This window comes from Dendropsophus ebraccatus, chromosome 2, assembly GCF_027789765.1.
Source record: "Dendropsophus ebraccatus isolate aDenEbr1 chromosome 2, aDenEbr1.pat, whole genome shotgun sequence".
Lineage (NCBI taxonomy): Eukaryota > Metazoa > Chordata > Amphibia > Anura > Hylidae > Dendropsophus > Dendropsophus ebraccatus.
The window spans coordinates 118,484,383-118,507,190 of record NC_091455.1 but is presented as its reverse complement, the minus strand read 5'-3'; the positions used below and the strand labels follow the sequence as shown (position 1 = coordinate 118,507,190).

Below are 22,808 nucleotides of genomic sequence, written 5' to 3'. Positions count from 1 at the left end.
TCTTGTGGATTTGATGGTGCAGATTTAGTCAATATATTAATTATTATTTGTGAGTGTATGATATATATATACTGTAAATGTCTATACTTTTTTTTTCTCCAGGGAGAACATATATGGATAGTCTTGGATGGCCCTGTTGATGCTATATGGATTGAGAATTTAAATTCTGTTCTTGATGATAACAAAACTCTGACTTTGGCTAATGGGGACCGTATTCCAATGGCACCTAACTGTAAAATAGTCTTTGAGCCTCACAACATTGATAATGCCTCTCCAGCCACCGTATCTCGTAATGGAATGGTGTTCATGAGTTCTTCTGTGTTAGACTGGAGACCTGTACTAAAGGCTTGGCTGCAGACCCTACCTGCCATTCAGCATGAAGTCCTATGGAACTGCTTTGAAAGTGTTTTCCAGGTATTTTAAACCTTACTACAACAACACTTTCCTTCCCCAAATCTGTATTTCCCAAAGGGATGTCTGTCTAGTCCTGTGTTTCGAGACTCTTAAATAAAGCTCCATGGGCTCTTTTTTTGCATATTCGTATTTCCCAGGGGGCAATACACCTAGGATTTCACTGTATTGAGCGCTTTAACCAGCAGCCGACAGTGTTATCTTTGGCTGATCTCCCTGAGATTGTGTGTAATATTCATTGTGTTAAATTAATAAATTAGCATAAAGTAGCCTATTTCCTTTTAGTAAACAATGTTTATGTGTATGGGCTAGTACAGCATTTTGGACGGTGACTACCTTATACTAGACGGTGATGTAGCATAATATTGTTGTCCAGTGGAACTAGTGTGTTCAAGGTATACAATATATCAAATGTGTAGCATCTAATCTTGTGGATAGAACCCACATAGAGTAAGGGGGGTTGGGGTGACAGTGTCACTTTTAAGCTTAATGTGTTTAATTCAGAAGTGAAGTGAACAATGTAGGTTTGTAACAGCTTTGTTTAATCCTATTTAATTTAGCACCTTACTGACTTGGTGACACTAATATAGAATAAATATATATATATATATATATATATATATATATATATATATATATATAAATACAGATTTCATATTATATATATATATATATATAGTTATACTGGCTTCAAGACTTCATTATCAGCTTTCTTGTGAAGGAAAATACAATTCCTTTGTGTTTCTTCTGGGTGAGGAAAATAACTGTATTAATCTTCCACAGTGGGATTTCAGTGGGAAAGGTCTGAAAATCCTCTTAATTTGAGAGATGCCTGGGAATAATTCTGCATGGTAGCACACAATGCAGTACACATCTAAATACAGAAGAGATTATAAAGCCAAAGCAGCTATAACATACACTATGTGTCTTTTCCCAGTTGGCATAGGGTCTGACGTACATGGAGCAAAGTTAATGGCTCTTTAATGTGCATAATTATCAGCTTATAGTTGTATGTATTGTTAGAGAAAACATACTTATATTAATGAAATACATGATGGCATGACATTTAAATATAGCTGCAAGTAGAATACTGTCTGCTCCAAAAAGACTATGGTAAAGAAGGACCACATCTCACTGAAATAAGACAAAGCAAAATGGAATCAATAGTTGCCTATAACTGAAGCCTCCCCTGTGATCAATAGAAATAAGTCATCACACCCACCGGTAAGGTTGCTCATCCCCATGTATGCTCCTCAGTCCCTGTTAGCCTTCCCTCCCCCGACCCCCTATTTATTTTATTTTTTTTTCCATTATTGATTCATTGCCACTATACCACTTATAAGGGGATAATGTATACATGATATACACATGACCTACTTTCACCGCTTCACTGTAGTTTTATATGTATAACCGAAAGGCTTTTTAATATCTAATAATGTTTTGATCAAAGGTGTACATACCATAGAGGTAGACCATGTGGCTGCAAAAGGGCCCTTGGAAAGAAGGGGGGCAGTCCTAGTTGGTCCCGTTTCTTTTTCTACTTGTAAGAAACTGTGCAGTAACCCTCTCCACAGGCAACTGCATTGTCAGCAAATAAATGGATAAGGGTATTCCTTATTTTATCTGGAAAGCAAGGGGAATTCGGATCTGTGATTGGCCCCCTGACAAATCTGTATAACCACTCCCTCCCAACAGGAGATGTTCCTTATGATTGGAGAACAGCCAATGTTATACCCATCCACAAGAAGGGTAGCAGAATTATAAAGTGCTGCAGAATTTGTTGGCACTATATAAATAATAATAATAATTAGTAGTAGTAGTACAGAGGAGCCCAGTAACTACAGGCCAGTTAGCTTGACATCTGAAATACTAAAAATAATGGAAACAATTCTAAAAAAGAAGATAATGCATCACCTAAGAATCAACAATGTGATGGATCCAAACCCGCATGGATTTACTGCAGGCAGATCATGTCAGACTAATCTAATTGATTTCTTTGATTATGTCACAAAAGTTCTGGATGAAGGTGGTGTCATGGTATTGGATTTCTGGACTTCAGCAAAGCCTTGATACAGTCCCCCATAAAGAGCTGATAGAAACGTTACAGAAAATTAGACTTAATCCCTGGATAGTTCAGTTAATTTGTTTGTCTTCTGAGCAGAGACTGGTTACAAGTGGTGTGCCACAGGCACCTGAAAAGGATATTGGTAAAATAGAACACATCTAAAGTCAGGCTCCCCCACTTGTATATAGACCCCCTGTGTGCTCCCCCACTTGGATATAGACCTCCTGTGTGCTCCCCCAGTAGTATATAGACCCCCTGTGTGCTCCTCCAATAGTATATAGACCCCCTGTGTGCTCCTCCAGTAGAATATAGACCCCCTGTGTGCTCCCCCAGTTGTATATAGACCCCATTCTGCAGCCCCAGTAGTATATAGCCCCCCTGTGTGCTCCCCAAGTTATATATAGTCCCCCTTTGTGCTCCCCCTATTTAAATAGACCCCGTGTGTGCTCCCCTCGTTTATATAGACCCCCTGTATCCTCCTCTGTTTATATAGACCCCCTGTGTTCTCCCCCTTGTGCCCTCCCCCATTTATATAGACCCCCTGTGTGCTCCCCCATTTATATAGACCCCCTGTGTGCTCCCCCCGTTTATATAAACCCTGTGTACTCCCCCCATTTATATAGACCTCCTGTGTGCTCCCCCTTTATATAGACCCCTGTGTGCTCCCCCTGTTTATATAGACCCCGGCTGTGTGGCTGCCACCCTGTCCAGCGGTCTTGGGCACCAGAGCAAGGCATGGGGGCCCCCCTGGATGTCGGGGGGCCCCATGCAATTGCATGGGTTGCTTGGTGCCCAAGACCGCTACTGGGGATACAGTCTGAGGTTAGCTCGAGGTAACATCAGGAGCAATGTAATATTACTTTACTGAAAGAACAGTAGATAATTGAAATAAACTTCCAGCAGATGTGGTAGGTAAATCTACAATAACTTAATTTAAACATGCCTGGGATAAATATATATGTATATCTATCTTAATATAATAATAATAATGATGATGATGATGATAATATTACTAATTAAGGAAATACTATAAGGGCTAACTAGATGGACCAAGTGGTCTTTTTCTACTGACAATCTATGTTTCTATGTAAGTTTACATTTTTCACTAAAAATGCAATAGTAAGCAGCCACCTGTCACCTATAGGAAGATTTAAAGAGGATGTACCATCAGGTACACTCTCTTTAAAATTACACATGAATCGAACGACGTCGGCACGGGGAAGACGGTACCACGGTCCTTTTTTTTGAACCGCGGCCTGGTTCCCGTGTACGGGACTGTTCTATTCATGTTTACCGGGCCGGGTTAAAGCCCTTGATGTGTGCTGGCCAGTGGGAGGAAACCCCTGCCTCTCCATGACGTGGCACCATTGATTCTAATGGTGCCACGTCATGCACAGTAAAATAGATGATACACTAGTCTAGGAGTATTTGGAGTAGTCTTTTTTTAAATAATCTCACTTTTTTATATAATCACATCAATTTATTATGCAAAACCCCAATAAATTTCTTTTTTTATTATGCTTATAGTATAATTTAAAAAATGTAGCAGAAATGAAGTGTTTGCCACTTATGCTAACATATTTTTCCCCATAGGATTTGATAAATTTTGTCTTCACTGCTGTGTCCCCAAAGATGCCGATATTGGAATGCATGTACATTAAACAAGCTATTGACCTGCTTCAGGTAAGAATACCTGCTCCTAGAGGACATTTATATACTGTAGATAGAAATACTCTCATCACAGAATAAAATGGGTTCCCATTTAACAAATTCATACATTTTGAAAACTTTCCTTAACATATATTACTCCTGTATGATGTTCCTTTCTAGACCTATGTTGTCCTAGTTTTAATATAATTTTGTATTGATTGTGATTTCCAGGGTCTTCTTTCTGACAAAGAGGAGAAACAGCCCAGTCAAGAACATTTGGCTCGACTCTTTGTGTTTGCTGTGATGTGGTCAATTGGAGCCTTGTTGGAACTAGAGGACCGTATGAAAATGGAAATATTCCTGCGTGATCATTCTGCCACACTTGAGCTTCCTAACATTAAAGGAGATGAAACTATTTTTGAGTTTGTTATTAATGAAAGTGGACAGTGGGAGCATTGGTCCAAAAAGGTTAGTGATTGCTAAGTAAGAAACCGTTAAAAGTCCTCATTATAGGGGATTATGCAAATATTGTGTGCACTTGAATAAATCTCATATATGGCGTGTTGATTTTTAATCACTAGAACTATTGTCAATGAGGAGGGGCAGGTGCCTGCAATGGTGAGCTAAAAAAAACTTTCACAAGGGCTTTTTTGGTTTAGATAACACATTTTCAAGTACCCTATTCAGGAATTCTGGATAGCTAAGATGGACTTTGCAATGTGCCTCTGGCTGTGAAGGACCAAGCTCATCTGTCACAAATATCAAGAGTAATAACCCCGGCACTCCCAACAGTCTGGACTAGACTCTAGGAAAGGTGTATCCTTCTCCGTCTTTTACTACCAATTGCTACCAGAGGTGCTCCCCCAAACAAAACAGTCAATATTGGCAGAAACGTCACTCAAAGGAGAATACCGGTGAGTGCCTTCGCTATTCTCCTTTGAGTGAAGTTTCCGAGCTCATCTGTACCCAATGGGGGAGATTTATCAAAGGGTGTAAAATTTAGACTGGTGCAAACTACCCACAGCAACCAATCACAGCTCAGCTTTAGGCAGTGCTGAAAGGAAAGAGGAGCTGTGATTGGTTGCTGTGGGCAGTTTGCACCAGTCTAAATTTTACACCCTTTGAAATATCTCCCCCAATGATTTAAAAATCCCTTATTGTGGCAATACAAGGAAATTGAATCATTTGATTCCTGGTTCCCTCACACATTACACCTCTCACTGGGGGTCCTAGAAGCTGAACAATGTGTTTAAAGTGAAATGCGCAACCCACTGCTCTATTCTAATTGAAGACTAAGGTCTCCATTGTTGAGATTGGGGGAGGGGGGATAAACTTTCAGAGACTGGAAAACATCTTTAAGTTGCCTAAAATTCTGGCTTTACTGCAGGATGGCACAGATAGATTCTAAACCCCTTGATCAAAAAGTTTTTTTTTATCCGGTCAAATGACCAAAACCAAACCCAACAGACGCCATTATAGTCAAAGGGATCTGTAGGGTTCCATTGGTGTCCGCCTTTTGACAAATCCAGTTTCAGTGCTCACCCTGTTCTGTTTCTCTGCCAGAGCAAAAGAACAGAATGAATGCTGCATGTATGAACCTAGCCATAACAATGCAGATGTAAACCTAACCTAAATATAGTTATATTGTCCCCTGCTGTGCCCCTATATAGCTATAATATTCCCTGCACCCCCATGTAGTTAAAATGCACTTAGTTATAATGTCCACTGCTTTAATAACTATTTGTGTAAAAATTATAGGTGGTTTATGGGAAATGTGACTAATTTTATGTTTAATGCTTAAACGTGATTCATAATTTTAAGGCTTCACTATTTTGTTTTTCTATTTCTATTTTAAGGCAATTTGTTATAACAATTTAGTTTAGCCCAAACTTTACTTTGTTACTTACTAGAGATGAACGAACTTTGAGTACAGTCAGCATTTGAATTCCAGTGGCTGAAGTTGGATGCCTAGAAAACATGGCTACAGCAATAGGCCATAGGCTGTAGCCATAGTCTTTAGGCAGCCCTAGGTCTGCATCAAAGTTCTTTAGCCACCGGTAATCAAATGCCAAGACTTTAGGCTTGGACGAAACTGACTGTACTCAAAGTTCACTCATCTCTATTGCTTAATTAACAGGAGATAGGAAGGATAGGCCTTCTACTTGTTCTTAAATGAACAAGAACTTATGACAGAAGGAGCTGTATCTAGTTACTGATTTCAGCATCCTTCATAAGCCAACAAGCCAAGTGTCCAACTCACCAACATCTATAAAGATCCCAGTATTGCATATAGTCATATTTCTAATATATGGCCTTTTTGTTTATTCAGAATTTTTCAAAATATTTTTTGTATATATACAGGTTCCTGAATATGTATATCCAAAAGACTCCATACCAGAATATGCTTCAATTCTTGTTCCAAATGTTGATAACGTCCGGACGGATTTCCTTATGCATACCATTATGAAGCAAGGGAAAGCAGTCTTACTGATTGGTGAACAAGGCACAGCAAAGACGGTCATGATCAAGGTAGACTGCAATATATATTTTCTTTCAATTTTGTATGTCATTTTTTCATATCCTTTGGTTAGTGTGTTATTCTTTTTCTTTATATCATATCAAACAAATATTACAGTTATGTGTGTGCAGAATGCCCTATGGCAGTCTACATATGGAAAAATACTTTCCATTCAACTCTGGTAATGCCGACCTTGAAAACTTACATTTATTGCTGCTAAAAGAAAAAGCTGAGGCAAACTAGTGTCTAGTTCATGTCTAGCTCAAGTTACTTCAAGTTACTGGTACCAAGAAAAATGCCAAATACATTTGGTACTTGAGCTCTTTATCTGATAGGGAACTTCTAAAACAATTGATAGGGCTCTATAGAGCAGTGTTGGGGTAGCACTGATGCTGTGGATACATTTGAGCAGTACAATGGTGTTTCTCAGGTGCCATCTATTCCCAGCCATAAACTTTCCCTGAAGACGCTGCTTAAATATATACGTTTTTTAAAACAGCCAAGGCTTAGACATTTGTAAATTAAAGTATCTCTGGTAGGCCCTGTGAGTAGGAGACATCTATTGAGAACAAATTATTAGTTCCTTTTCTACTTAAGCCTCGTACAGTTTGCATCTAAATGTCATGTTTTCATTGACGGTTAGCACTAGGCATGAATTTTGTATAATGCTGTAATGAATAATAAGTCCAGTACCTCTTGAAGAACTGGAAGAAATAAAAATGACAGGGAGTGTTCTACAGATATGTAGAGTAAAGCTCTACTTTTTCATTTCCCTAGTTCTTTGCTTTATTCTTTATCACATCAAAGTGACGAAGATATACACACTGGACTGGCAAAGGTACAAGGAGACATTATATTTTCAAATAAAAGTCCTTTGACATACAGTGTGGCTGTGTTGTGGAGCTGGGATATACTGTAGGAATGCTCAGCTAAAGCTGTGCAGAATGCTGCTTGCTCTCAACATGTAAACCACAATCCTAGCTGTCCCTTCACAAATTTGTGTTGTCATTACACACATTCTTATAGTATGTTGTAATGGATAATAAGGAAATTAACAAACCCAAAGGTAAATAGTGTACATCTATCTACCTGCCAGTTTGTCTATTCCTTCCTCTATTACTCAGTCGTTGTACTATACTTGAGTTACAGTGCTATTCTTGCTGCCAGAAATCTGTGCCATGCCTGCTGTCATCAGTGGTTTTTCATAGATATCCAGTTAAACTTAGTTATCTCACCAGAATGCTCAAACTGTGCATGGGCAAACTGTTACACTATACTTAGTTCAAGAGCAGAGAAGAGGGTGCATGCCGCAAGGATAGGAGACACTCCCTGTGCCATGCATCACCCCCTCAGGTTCTGCACTACAAATAACACGGCAAGTCAGTTTTGTGTTGTGTTCATTAAGCTCTGTTGCACTTATATACTTAATATAATACTTAATGAGTCACAAATTTATCTAGGATGATGCCGTAGTATATATCCATAGTACTTCTCCTATCATAAGAATGATTCCGATCATAGATGGTAGAAACCAGAGGCAAATTTGAAGCAATTGCCTTACAGCCTGCCAGCAAACACAGGCTGTCTTATAGCTATAGGCAATATTCAGGCTGTTGTAAATAGTGGTCTACATTCTGCTGATGTACTTGCAGGGCAGCAGCGGGGAATTTGCATGCATCTTCTGACAGGCTGTAGGGGTGTTGCTAGGAATTTGGCAAGAATGTTAAGAAACTGCTGCAAAGGGACTTTTCTACTGTAAAAGCTTTGAAAATGAGAACAACTGTTTGCAACTCTATTTTTTCATGAATAAAAGTTATAATAATCATTTTTATTTATATAGAGCCAACAGATTCCACAGCACTTTACAATTCTGGGGGTACATACATAGACAAAAATCATTACACAGATACACATGTAATTATCAAGCCGTACATGAGGAGTGAGGGCCCTGCTCGCAAGAGCTTACGGACTATTAGGAGGGGCTTGGAGACAAAAGGCAGAGGGGCAAAAGTGCTTCATTGTTACTATGCTCCAGTCATCTTAATAAATAAAGCAGTGAAGGTAAGGGTAGGTGAACCAGTAACCAACCAATGCCTGCATGCTACAGGTCTAAGTGCCTAATGGTGCGTTTACACAGGCAGATTTATCTGTCAGATTTTGGAAGCCAAAACCAGGAATGGATTTGAAAAGAGGAGAAATCTCAGTCTTTCCTTTATGACCCGTTCCCTGTTTATGGTTTGTTCCTGGCTTTGGCTTCAAAAATCTGTCAGATAAATCTGCCTGTGTAAACGCTCCAAGTGCTTGGCGCATGTGTGTGTGATCAAATTAGGGAACCTGATGATGAGTCTTATGCGTACATAGCGGAGCATAGTGAGGAGGAGCTGGTGGTCTACAGTGTCAAAAGCTGCAGAGAGATCCAGGAGAATTAGCAGGGAGTGGTTGAAAAATCGTTCGTATGTCGTTGATCGTTGATTTAGATCTGAACCTAAAATTATTGTTAATCTTTCGCTAATTGTTTACTGTAATTCCACGTTCGTTCGCTCAAGTTCCGCATTTTTTCACTAATCATTTTCCTGAGATCAGAAGGAATAAATGATTGCAATAACTATCGCAATAACGATCGTAATACGATCGTATCTAACGACCATGGTTCTGTGTAATATGGTGAACGAATTCAGGTTAGCGATAAACGCTCTAGTTTGCGATTGTTTATCGTTAGTCGTTAATCGTTAAAAATCGGACCCTAAGGTCTAGGAGTATGGGAAAATTGTAGGCCACCATAGGTCAGAGCGGCAGGTGAGGCTGTGTCATATATATTTACCTAAAACTATTTTATTTTGTGGCTAAACAGCAATAGGATGTCACCTAAAAGTCGCAGTAAAATTGCAATTACATATCTGACATATTAGTAAAATATGTCCTTTCAAAAAACAATGTTTCTAATACCTGACCATTTGTTTTACTGTATGCAGGCTTTCTACACTTTTTTTAAATCTTTCTGGTGTTTTCTCACTATTTTTTTGGAGAAATTTATTAATATAGCCCATTTTTTGTGTGTGTTGGGCTGGAGTGGCTTTACACAAAAATGTGACTTTTCATCAAAGCCGCAAATCATAAATCATGAAAGCCCAGGCGAGAACTGCTTGCTTTTTGTTATATAACTCTCTTAATAATAATAATAATATTTATTTGTATAGCGCCAACAGATTCCGCAGCGCTTATTTAAATATATATAAATACATTACAGGTTATATATTAAATTATACAATGAATAAATTACAACCACAAATTAGAGACCTGCTCTCAAGAGCTTACAGGCTAGGATGACTGAGAGTAACACGAGAGGCAACAAGTGCTTTATTTGTCAATGTTCCAGTCATTGTACATGGAATCTCTAAGTGCCTATAGGCGGCTGGGCAAGCCAGTCACAAGCCATTTTCTACGCTCAGATGACAAGGACAGTGTAACTAGCACCGAAGAAGTTATAGAGAGGACGGAGAAGGGATAGCAAAGGGAGACAAGATTACGAAATGTTATAAGCACGCCTGAAGAGATGGGTCTTTAGGGCACGCTTAAAACTGCGGATGTTGGAAATAAGTCTGAGGTCTTTGGGTAAAGAGTTCCAGAGAACTGGTGCAGCACGAGAGAAGTCTTGGAGGCGGGAATGAGAAGTTCTGATTAAAGAAGAGGTTAGTGTGAGGTCATTTGCAGAGCGCAGAGCACGGGAAGGATGGTAGGTGGAGATGAGGGAGGAGATGTATGGAGGGGCAGAGTTGTGGAGAGCTTTATGGGTGAGGGTGAGGAGTTTGAACTGTGTTCTATATTTAATGGGCAACCAGTGCAGTGACTGGCACAGAAAGGAGACGTCGGTATAGCGGCTGGAGAGGAAGATGAGCCTGGCTGCTGCGTTCAGGATAGACTGGAGAGGGGAAAGCTTAGAGAGAGGAAGACCGATTAGTAGGGAGTTACAGTAGTCAAGACGGGAATGGATCAAGGCGACAGTCAGAGTCTGAGCAGTGTCAGTGGTGAGAAATGGACGGATTCTGGAGATGTTTTTGAGATGTAGATGACAGGAGCGTGTAAGAGCTTGGATGTAGGGAGTAAAGGATAGATCAGAGTCTAGCATGACCCCCAGACATCGAGCCTGATGCACAGGAGTTATGCTAGTACCACAGACTGAGAGGGAAATGTTGGGTTTAGGTTTGTTAGAGGGAGGAAATACAAGAAGTTCAGTTTTAGAGAGATTAAGTTTGAGGAACAGAGAGGTCATAGTGTTAGAGAGAGAGCAGATAGGCAGTCACTTGTATTTTGCAGGAAGGCAGGGGAGATGTCGTGGGAAGAGGTATATAACTGGGTATCATCAGCATAAAGATGGTATTGGAAACCAAACCTGCTGATGGTCTGTCCGATGGGGGCTGTATAGAGGGAGAAGAGGAGGGGACCCAGGACTGATCCCTGGGGAACCCCAACAGAGAGAGGTAAGGGAGAAGAAGTAGAGCCCGAGAAGGATACACTGAAGGAGCGGTCAGAGAGGTAGGAAGAGAACCAAGAGAGAACAGAGTCCTTAAGACCAAGAGAGCTTAGCATGGAGAGGAGAAGCTGGTGGTCCACAGTGTCAAATGCTGCTGAGAGATCCAGGAGAATCAGCAAGGAGTAGTTTCCCTGTGACTTGGCCTTCAGCAGATCGTTTGACACCTTGGCGAGAGCAGTTTCGGTGGAGTGAAGGGGTCGGAAGCCGGACTGTAGAGGGTCAAGAAGAGAGTTATCAGAGAGATAGCGAGTAAGGCGAGAGTAGACAAGACGTTCCAGGAGCTTAGAGATGAAGGGGAGATTGGAGACAGGTCGATAGTTGGCTGCACAGGATGGATCTAAAGAAGGTTTTTTCAGTAGCGGGGTGATTACAGAGTGTTTGAATGAGGAGGGAAAGATACCAGAGGAGAATGAGAGGTTGAATATTTTGGTGAGGTGAGTAGTGACAGCAGGAGAGAGGGACTGGAGGAGGTGGGAAGGAATAGGGTCACTAGGGCAGGTAGTAGGACGAGAGGAGGAGAGGAGCTTGGAGACTTCTTCCTCTGTCACTGGATCAAAAGCAGAGAGTGAAGAGAAGGTGGGAGAGGGGATGGGATCTATAGGGCTTTGGGGCTGGGAGGTGATGTCAGAACGGATATTGTCGATTTTGGTTTTGAAGAAGGAGGCCAGGTCTTCAGCACAGAGGTCAGTGATAGGTGACTGAGCTTTGGGCTTGAGAAGAGAATTAAAGGTGTCGAAAAGGCGTTTTGGGTTTTTTGACAGTGAAGAGATGAGGGAGGTGAAATAATATTGTTTGGCGAGGTGAAGGGCAGAGTAATAAGATTTGAGGGTGAATTTGTAATTAATGAAATCTGCAGAGGTTCTCGATTTCCTCCACAGACGTTCAGCAGTCGTAGAGCACCGCCGAAGAAAGCGAGTTTCCGGGGTGTGCCAGGGCTGCCGGCATCTGTGGCGGGGTGTGCGGAGAGTAGGGGGGGCTACAGAGTCTAGGGTAGTTTTCAGGGTGTTGTGGTAGTGTTGTGCGGCCATGTTTGGGCAGGTGAGGGATGAGATTGGGGACAGTGAGGACTGAAGAGAGTCTATGAGTTGGTGAGTGTCTATACCACGCAGATTTCTATATATGTGTGGGGTAGGAGTGTCAGGAGGGGGGCGATTGCTTGTAATTGTGAAAAAGAGAAGGTTGTGGTCTGATAACTCTGAGGGATCATTTGTGAAGTTGGAGATGGAGAAGTGGCGGAAGAAGATCAGGTCCAGGGAATTCCCACCCTTGTGTGTAGGAGAGTTCGTTAGCTGTGAGAGGCCAAAAGACGTGGTTAGAGAGAGAAGCTGAGAGGCGTGAGAGGAAATAGGAGTATCGACAGGAATGTTGAAGTCACCCAGGATAAGTGTGGGAACTTCAGCAGATAAGAAATGAGGGAGCCAGGTGGCAAAGTGGTCGAGGAATTGTCGTGGAGAGCCAGGGGGACGATAGATGACAGCTACTCTAAGGGGGAGTGGGCAGAAGAGTCTGAGGGTGTGAACCTCAAAGGAGGGGAATGAGAGTGAGGGCTCAGGGGGAATGACCTGGAAGGTGCACTGCGGGGAGAGAAGAACACCAACTCCTCCACCATGCCTACCCTCAGGTCTGGGGGTGTGAGAGAGAAGAAGACCACCATAGGATAGAGCAGCAGGGGAAGCAGTGTCAGATGGTTGTAGCCAGGTTTCAGTGAGAGCCAGAAGGGTGAAGGATTTAGCGATGAAAAGATCATGAATCTCCGTGAGTTTGTTGCACACGGAGCGAGAATTTAGAAGAGCGCAGGTAAAGGAAACTGGAGAGACAGAGGGAGCAGAAGATGGCCGATATCGGTTCTTGGTGAAGCTAAGAGAGTTATTTGAGGGAAGTAAGAGAGGGTCACTAGCGAGGGAGAAAGGTGGGCCAGGATTAGGAGAGATGTCACCAGCAACCAGAAGCAGAAGGATAGAGAGAGACAGCAGGTGGTTACAGAGGAGGTTAAAAGACTTGTGACATTAAGGGTTAATGAAACAAAACCATGTAGGCTTATAACCTATTCTTTGTATGGGACACATTTGGAAGCATGCTGTGTAACCTCTGGCCTGTGCAAAGGTTGTTCCAGAGGGAAAGGGACGCTGAGCTGTGAGCATCATCTGTTGTCTTTTTTTTTATCTACAGGTGTCACCTTTCACTGTAATGCTATAGAGATCAGTTTCCAGCATGCCCCTACTTATCACAGAGAAAACTGAAAGTTTCAGCTTAGTTTTAAACCTAGTGGGCAGAATGAAAACTGCAACATTATATAATATAGAAAATGCAAGGGCACTCACTAATTTGTGCAGTAGTCTTTATTATCTTCTACTGCACAAATTGGTGAGTGCCCTTGCATTTCCTATATTTGAAGATTGTATGTGGAAGTGCTTGACTGCCGTTCAGCAAGCGAGCACCACCGTGCATAGCATAAAGAGTGTACTACTTCACTCATTCTGGTGTGGATCCAAGCCGCATGGAGAGAGTTGTAGTGCCGGTGTCTGTGACTTTTTAAATAGTATTATATAATATAGATGACAAAATGATAAATTACAAAAAAAACACCAAAAATACTTTAAACGTATGGTTAACATAAAAATCTGGATAACACATTCCATTTAAGAAAATGATACATGATATGTGACCATTTGTGATTTAGGCCTCATTCACAGTTCCTTAGTGTGGCCTGTAATTGTGAACTACACCATATATGTGCTTCCATAGTGTTCTGCAATGTATACGGAATACTGATTAGAAGACAGTCATCTGTGCTGCAATTGCAGGTCTGCACTAGGACCTGTCCTTTTTTTTGCGCCACAGATAATAGCCCCATACAAGGATGTGTGAACGAGACCATTGAAATGAATGGGTCCTAATTTATATCCGGACAGCAATGTAGACGTGTGAATAAGACCTACAGTATAATAAATGTATATAGAGTACTTGGACATTCTTATTTCTGGGATCACAGGTAACATTTAATTAAGATCACGTCAGTTTGGTTTAACATTTAAAACAAACAACGTCGACTGATCTTTAGCAGCAAGAGTTTCACTTGAAGCAAACTACTGTTGTCTGATCCTGGCACATGAAGCACTTCTGGATGCTTTCCTTGGCTTTGTGTTAATCCAAAAATATATCTTAAAGCCATCTGGCACAAATCTGTGTGTGGAGAAATAGACTCCAGTTAAGTAAACCTGTTCTATTGCACGGGCCAGCTGCCACCGTTCTCTTTGCTGGAGGCCATCCCAAGGCTTAAAAAGGGGGTGACATTATTAAGTCTCAGCTGCAGGCCTTTGAGGAGGGAAATTACTTTATATTAGCATTTTCAGTTGATATAAGGAACTGAGACAAATGCCTAGCAAGCAATTTACATTGTCCGTGTTGGATGGTCTTAACTGTACACATCAGTGGATATTTATATGTCTTAATACTTTGTCTATATTCCTTTGAAGGGCTACACAGGCAAATATGACCCCGAATTTCACATCACCAAGTCGCTGAACTTCTCCTCTGCCACCCTTCCTAACATGTTCCAGAGAAGCGTTGAAAGCTACATAGATAAAAGAATGGGCACTACATATGGGCCTCCTGCTGGGAAGAAAATGACAGTTTTTATTGATGATATCAATATGCCTGTGATTAATGAATGGGGTGATCAGGTAATAGCCCCCTTCCAAAAAAAGAATATATAAATATATATATATAAATATATATATATATAGTAAATGTTAATCCATTTGGCCTGATAACCTCTTTCCTTGCCAATACCGTCTTTTTTGGTGTTGGACTAAGCAGCTTTTAGTTATTATACAGTAATCTGTAAATATGCTTTGCGATGAAGAATAATATGACCTATTGCAAGAAAGGTGGGCTTAATAATTGCTGATAGAAGTCTTTCTATAATTACACTGAAATAAAGGAAAGAAACACATTGCGTGGCAGGACATGACTGCACAGTTAGATGATCCATTGTTAGCCATATTATTATAATGTCTGAATTCTATACCTTTTAATAGTGTTAAAGTAAATTCTTTTACACAGATAAGACCAAACACATGTATACCAAAAAGCAAACCAATAGCCAGCACTCCACTTACACATGTTCGCACTGTGCAGTTTGCACGCTGCTGTTGCTAACAAACAGACAAAAATAGAAAATTGCTGCAGCAAACTGCAAGTGTCAGGGCTCATTGTATATACTCGTACACACATTAAAAACCTGTTCTAAAATTTTTATTTTTAAATAAAAAAAAATGAGGTTCTTAGCAAACCATTTAATCAAATAGAATGTACAGAGAGTTGAACCCTATACTTGGCTAACTGCCTCTCTCGGACTTTGCAAATTGCAACAACGGCCGTGATTTATACACAACATACGTTGTAATGCAATGAATGGAATCACGGCCGGAGTGCATACACAAAGTATACACTCAGTCCGGGATCACTAGCGGCCATGCAAAAATCTGACATGTCAGTTTTCTGCGGCCTTTATTCATTGAATAGCTCCATTGTGTGCAGCGGCGAATTGGGATGCGGGTGCGGGTGACACAGGCTGTTCTGTGACCCAGCCGGTTCTTACACCATGTGAACATGGCCTAAGTCTATAAAATTGGGCATACATTATCAACTAAACTCTGTGTAAAGCACCCACAGGAGCTGGGTGGAGTGCACAGCTAAAAGGAGGTAGCCACCCCCAACACACACACACACGTGATCCTGTATGACCAGTTTTGTAGTTTGAGAGAGGCAGTTCGCTAAGTATAGGGTTCAACTCTCTGTGAGGTCACCGTAATGTGGTGAGTTGGTTCATTCTAGTTGATCAAATGGTTTGCTAAGAACCTCATTTTTTATATATATATATATATATATATATATATATATATATATATATATATATATATATAAAAAAAATAATTTTAGACCAGGTTTTCATTATATGTACACTCGGGGGTATATATACAGTGACACACTAGCAGTTTGCTGCAGCAATTTTCTATTTTTGTCCAAACACATGTATCAGGTTATAGCCATACTATACTATACTACATACTATAGCCATTATATACTAGTCATTTTTACCTCAGGTTTAGGAAATAAATATACAAGCCTTTTTGTCTTAATCACAGAGCACACTAGTTACACTTCATTTAACTTTGTTCCCCCAAGATCTATTTTAGTAAATATTTCTGTATTGGGAAGTTTCTCTGGTATTCCTTATGGGAATATATAAATAAATTGACAACTTAGTGTCAATCAGTGCTGCCAGCACCAGAGGAGAATGGTAACACCCAGTTGTTAACCTATTTATAAATTTAATGAAGGAAGAACAGAGGAACGGTACAACACAGAGTGCTAAGAGGATGTGCTCCAGATTTAGTATTTAATGAAAATAAGGATTTAAAACGAAAAAAAAAACATGTCAAGAGAGCTGGGAGATCCTGTTTTTCTTTAGGCTATGTTCCCGCGTCATCTTTTTAGGCAAAAATTATTTAATGCACAGGCCAAAAAGACAGAAATGGCTGCCTTAGGGGTTTGGTCCTGTGACATTGGGGTTGCAGGGCCATTCCATGGCCCCCCTTCTCTGCTTGCGCACGCGGGGGTTGTGTTCACTGACCGACACAGTGATGTTTTTTGGTTAGAGACCTGCACGTTAGTACATGAGGCAATATAGTTTGATCAAATTATATACTTACTTCTGATGTTGGTTTTTAAATGTAGCTGAACAAGCTTTTGTGTCAACCATGGGTGCGATGGGCAGCCATTTCTGTCTTTTTGGCTTGTGGATTATTTATTTAATAATGACAGTAATGATTATACAGTATTTATGGACGTCATCATAAAATAAGGCATTTTTTTGTAAAAAAAAAGAGGTTTTGGGAATATATGAGAGATATTGGCATTTTACTAAAGTTGTGTGAGGCTGTGTTTACACATACATTTTTATTGTGTTACTGCATCATTTCATTACAGTAATTGTGTTACACATACATTTTTATTGTGTTACTGCATCATTTCATTATAGTAATTCATCTTTTAATTGCTTTCAAGCCTTCCTTAATTGCATTAACGCAATAAAACGCCAACCTATGCAAACATAGCCTAAACTGTGATATAATTGTTGAATATTGTATTTAATGACTGAAGGCACTGGAAGGTACAACTGTTAACTGACTGTCATGTTTCTATGTGTTTCTGCTGGGCTGATAGATCACTAATGAAATCGTAAGGCAACTTATGGAACAAAAAGGGTTTTACAACCTGGAAAAACCTGGAGAATTCACCAGCATTGTTGACATCCAGTTTGCGGCAGCCATGATTCACCCAGGAGGTGGTCGAAACGACATCCCTCAAAGACTCAAACGTCAGTTCACAGTGTTTAACTGCACCCTCCCATCCAACTCATCTATTGATAAAATATTTCGTACGGTGGCTCAGGGCTACTTCTGTGAGCAGAGGGGATTCCCACTTGAAGTATGTAAGTTGGCTTCAGCTCTGGTACCTACAACTCGCAAAGTATGGCAGGCTACTAAAATCAAGGTAACTATTCAACACGCTTTACGATGAAGCATTTGTAGTAGTAAACTACCATACTTGTCTATTTGTAGGGACAGGGACAGAGGGATCAGGATTGTTGGATTCAGAGTTTTTTTTTCAATTACAAAACTTTGAATTCAATGATCACTAAGTTGCATGGATGCTTTATCCTAGTGAGTGTGTGTGTGTGTGTGTGTTTATGTATGTATGTATATATATATATATATATATATATATATATATATATATATATAATATGTATGTGTATATAATATATGTACTTATTTATGTTATGGTGGATACTAGTTTCACTATCTCCCCCTACTGCTGCTATCTGACTTACAGGACCCTGCATACCATAGAAGAATTAAAAAACAAGTAGGAGAAGTAGTCAAAATTCTGTGCAGTATTCAATAAAAGCAAATATCATTAATTAGTGTGGAAAATGGCTCAGTCACTCATCTTGGTAGTGCTATGTTTCTAAATAGAAGCATAAAAAAGTGTCATAGCGCCTCAGGTTGGCCACTATTGTGTCACAGGGTTGTTGATACTATTTATGTATGCTAACATTTCTGTCATTTTTGTGACAGCTTTATTACAAGGAATATTTCCTTGATGTGTCCCTCTGAAAAAATGCACATATATAGTGTAGGGTAGTATAAAGGCCTCTCAAAGTATTTTAAGCAAGTCTCCACCTTGGTAAGCCACATTGCTGGGAATGCGTTCTGTTAATACTAAATCAATAGCCACATGAATGATAATGTCTGATAGCTAATAGAGTACCTATATCTGTTTGTTTGTTTGTATCTATTTAACCACTGGCCATATTTATGTGTGTGTGTGTGTGTGTGTGTGTGTGCGTGTGTATGTATATATATATATATATATATATATATAAAATTTATTTTAAATACATTTTCCTTCCGATCTTTTTTAGCACTAACCATACCTGTAAACATTCACATTCACTACTTAAGAAAATAAATACAACTTTTGGCATACTGTACAAGGGGACACAGTGCTCTCCTAACTTGACAGATTGATGTCTTCTTGCAGTACATATTGCTAATTATGGATAATTGTTCTTATAAGAGCTCATCTTGATTTGTTCTGCAGATGCTGCCTACCCCAGCAAAATTTCATTACATCTTTAACTTACGAGATCTCAGTCGTATTTGGCAAGGGATATTAACAGTAACATCTGACATCTGTCGCAATACTGACATCATGGTAGCGCTATTCCAGCATGAGTGCACACGTGTCATAGCAGACAGGTTTATTGACCAGAAAGACAAGGACTGGTTTGAGAACATGATGCTGAAGGTAATTATGTTTGAATTACTTACTTTTTTTTACGTTTTAACCTTGGTATGTCCCTCTCTGTCACAAGAATGCTACAAGATCGTCAATGGATGTCCATGTTCTTTAAATATGGAGCCTTATACAGATATAAATATCCAGCTATAGCACTCAATAGGGTCCTGGTTAGGTATCATTGTGGTACGATTTGCTGCCTTAAGATTCCAAATATAGTGCTCTTAATATATTGCGCTTAATGGGATTACTAAATCAGGCTTCTAAAAATTCTCAGCCCAGGCATATTGATGGGAACTAATGCACATATGATTTTTCTTTTGTGTTCCATTTCTTGTATTACTATATAACTTATAATGATAGCTATATAAATATATTTTCATTATGAATGCATTTTATAGCATTTGGCTCTGACCTACCTTGGATACTGCTGTTCAAGTGAATTGTAAAGCTCTGCTTGCCATATAGTTTCTGCAGTGGTGTGGCCAATTATTGAAATACTCAAGGGTCACTTTTATGTTAGTTTATATCTCTTCCATTAGCACAATAGCAAAGTGCAGGGTTTAGTGATACATCATTTAATATTTTTCAACTTATGTGTATGTTGCATGACATTTCTAACACTTGGGTGTAGAGAGACAGCTTCAAGATCCTAGGTCTCAAAAGATTCACCTAGGCCTTCCACCCCACCCATTACCAGTATACTTGTCACACTGTACAGGATCTAAATCCACTTTAATATGTGTTTCCATAGCTTACGTCATTGCACCACCACCAAGAAGTCGGGGCTCAGCATTCATAGTGACTGTGCTTTTATGTGAAGTATGACATTGTTCATCTTATTTTCCTACAGATTGCAGCAGAGGATCATGGGCAAGAGTTAACACAAATCATGGCCAAAGAGTCTTACTTTGTTGACTTTTTACGAGATGCTCCAGAAGCAACAGGAGAAGAACCAGATGATGCTGATCTGGAGGCACCTAAAATCTATGAACCTATTCCTTCATTTGAACAGCTCTCAGACAGACTCAATCTGTTCATGCAGCAGTACAATGAAACAGTCAGAGGAGCCAGAATGGATTTAGTGTTTTTCAAGGTAACTAGATGACAGCACTTGTAAATAATTTAACAGTCACAAATACTGCTCTGTATAGTGGAGATGTGAAAATCTCTCATATCTTACCTTGAAGTAATCTTGGTGGACATACAGGCATAGGATGTTACAGATTATAAAGAGGATCTGTCAGCCTTCCTGGCATGTCTGTCTCAGTAAATACTTGCATTCTTCATGGTATAAATACATTTGAGCTCAAAAACCATTGTTATAATAGCAGCTGGTTTACGGAACCAGGAAGACACATGATGCCCATCTAGATCCCCCTTTAGTAAGTGTCTGTTTATATCACATCTGGTAATGCTGCAGAAATATCTCCTCGATTTCTTTTCTTCAAACAAATCCATTAACCCCTTTAGTGGCTGCCAAAACAGCTCTACAGGGGTGACTAATGGACCTTTATATGAAAGGGTCGGTATAAGGTGGTACAGAGCTCCTGCACTGGGATGGCTGTAGCACACCCACAGCCAGGGTCCTGCTGTAACTACCTTGAGCTGAGGAACCTCTGCTCTGAATAGTTTAAAGGGGAACGATCAGCAAGTTAGAAGAATCTAACCTGCTGATAGCTTCCTATTGTGCAGGAAACACTGAGGGTGAAGGTATGTCTCTTACCTTCATCCTCTCCGCCACTCTTGTGCTTTTAGTAATTTACTCCTTGGTCTGGTAAGACGGTTAGGATCACTGGGGCACCATTAGAAGCACTGCCCTGCTTCCATAGCGCTGATCTGCAGGATCGGCCTGATTGGTGCTATGGAGTAAATGACTAAGTGCACCAGAGCGGCACTGAGGGTTAAGGTAAGAAACATACCTTCATCCTTGGCGCCTCCTGCGGAATAGGGACATATCAGCAGGTTAGATTCTTCTAACCTGCTGATAGTTCCCCTTTAAATCCGTGCTTCTCAATTCCAGTCCTCATGGCCTACCAGCAGGTCATGTTTTGAGGATTTCCTTAGTATACTTAGTGCATCATGTATTACCACAGGTGTTCTTTGCATTGGATGTCCCCAAAACTTTACCTGTTGGAGGGCCATGAGGACTGGAATTGAAAAGCACTGGTTTAAATTTTACATGCCATGATTAAATTAGGACTGCAGCTTGTGCCTTATATAGAGGAGTTACTTCAGCTGTCCAGCAATAATACTGACAGGCTCAATACACTGCATTACATCTGTCAGTGGAGAGTTGGGAGACTGCCATTCATTTGGGCCGAAACCACCATTGGTGGCAGGTTTGGCTACAGTATATTTAGTAAAAGGTATACAGGCATTTTCAGTCAGAATGTTAGTCAGTATAAACTTTGTGGGGGCAGGCATTTTTTGGATACATATACGAGTTGCAAGCATAGGGTTCAGTCTAGTACTTTTATTAATACAGTTAACATAGCAGATTATACACTCAACTATGCAGTCTAGCTGTTATCTATCTGTGAAAGTAGTTTAGGTACCTGACTGGACTGCTATTATGAGTAACTCCTTAAAGACTCCCAGTTCTGCGCTTGCCACTAATAAAAAGGAAACCCAACAGTTAGCTTCATGTGGATCATCTGTTCTGGGCATGTGTAGTTCACACAGGTTTATCATTTGTAATGCAACCTTTACATGTACTGCAATTTGTTCTGATTTACAATGCACGTTTTCAGACGCCTTTACTTTTTTCTCATTTGGTTTTGTTAAGGCCTTGTGCAAAAATTAACATCAACAAAAAATAAAAAACAACTTGCTTTGATCGGAGTCACCTTTGATAATTTCAGTTGATAATTTGGAGGACACAGGTCTGTCTATAAAAGGTCTTACAGCTGACACTGCAAATCAGAGCAAAAACCAAGCTATGAGGAGGAAAGATCTGCCTGTAGAGCTCAGAGACAGAATTGTGTGGGGGAACAGATCTAGAGAAGGGGACAAAAGATTCTAGTCCTACTCACAACTAAAACATGGTGCAGTTGTATCCAGTCTAGGTAGTGCTCTGTGTGCCCAATAGCCTCAACTGTAGACTAATACATTGTGGCAAAATCTTACAGACACTTGTGATGCTGTATTTGTCTCCAGAGCATTGCCAAGACTGGATACAGTTGTCTCCACTTCTCACTTGAGAGCAGAAGCTAAGTAAAAGCTATGTACTGCATAGGTTTGCAGCCTGCAAATGTTAACACAAATTTTCTTATTCACCTACTGAAAACTAATATCTTGGCAGTCATGAGCAGGTTATATGTATTAAGGGTGGGTTCACACATAACATATCTGAAATGGATTTCACGCTGCGAGTTTGCTGTAAAATATGCTGCAGATCTCTTCACTATCACTTTCAATGAGATTACATACTGGCAGCGAAATTGTCAACGCGCTGCCAGTATGTAAAAGGCAGCACCCTTAACCCCCGTGGCCCAGTACATACATTACCCGTCCACGCTCCAGCTTGCGTTGGTGGTTGACAGCACCTGGACGTCCCGCTTAGCCAATCGGTGGCAACCAATCATGATTTGGGCCCACCTGCATACGTAAATCATGATACAAAGCAACACCTGCTACCGAACGTTACTGATCACACTGGGTCTCACTGCTAAGGCCTTCCACAATCCAGAGATACATCCGGGCAGAGTGTGACTCAGTGCTCCCCTTCCAGGCTGGCCGACTTAGACTTTAATGAAGCA

The 22,808-nt window shown here is 40.3% G+C and overlaps 1 protein-coding gene across 6 annotated transcripts in view; it reads left to right on the top strand.

Annotated features, from left to right (window-relative positions):
- Positions 1–22,808, top strand: part of LOC138783454 (dynein axonemal heavy chain 5-like) — a 245,444-nt gene that overhangs the window by 144,431 nt on the left and 78,205 nt on the right. For 4 of the 6 annotated variants that reach the window (XM_069958163.1, XM_069958164.1, XM_069958161.1 and 1 more), the window contains 8 exons: positions 103–414; positions 4,070–4,159; positions 4,358–4,594; positions 6,488–6,655; positions 14,652–14,858; positions 17,407–17,736; positions 18,850–19,056; positions 19,901–20,143. In XM_069958163.1, the coding sequence (XP_069814264.1) occupies positions 103–414; positions 4,070–4,159; positions 4,358–4,594; positions 6,488–6,655; positions 14,652–14,858; positions 17,407–17,736; positions 18,850–19,056; positions 19,901–20,143 (1,794 nt within the window). The remainder of the gene's footprint in view (positions 1–102; positions 415–4,069; positions 4,160–4,357; positions 4,595–6,487; positions 6,656–14,651; positions 14,859–17,406; positions 17,737–18,849; positions 19,057–19,900; positions 20,144–22,808) is intronic. The other 2 variants (XM_069958165.1, XM_069958166.1) reach the window with 2 other exon arrangements.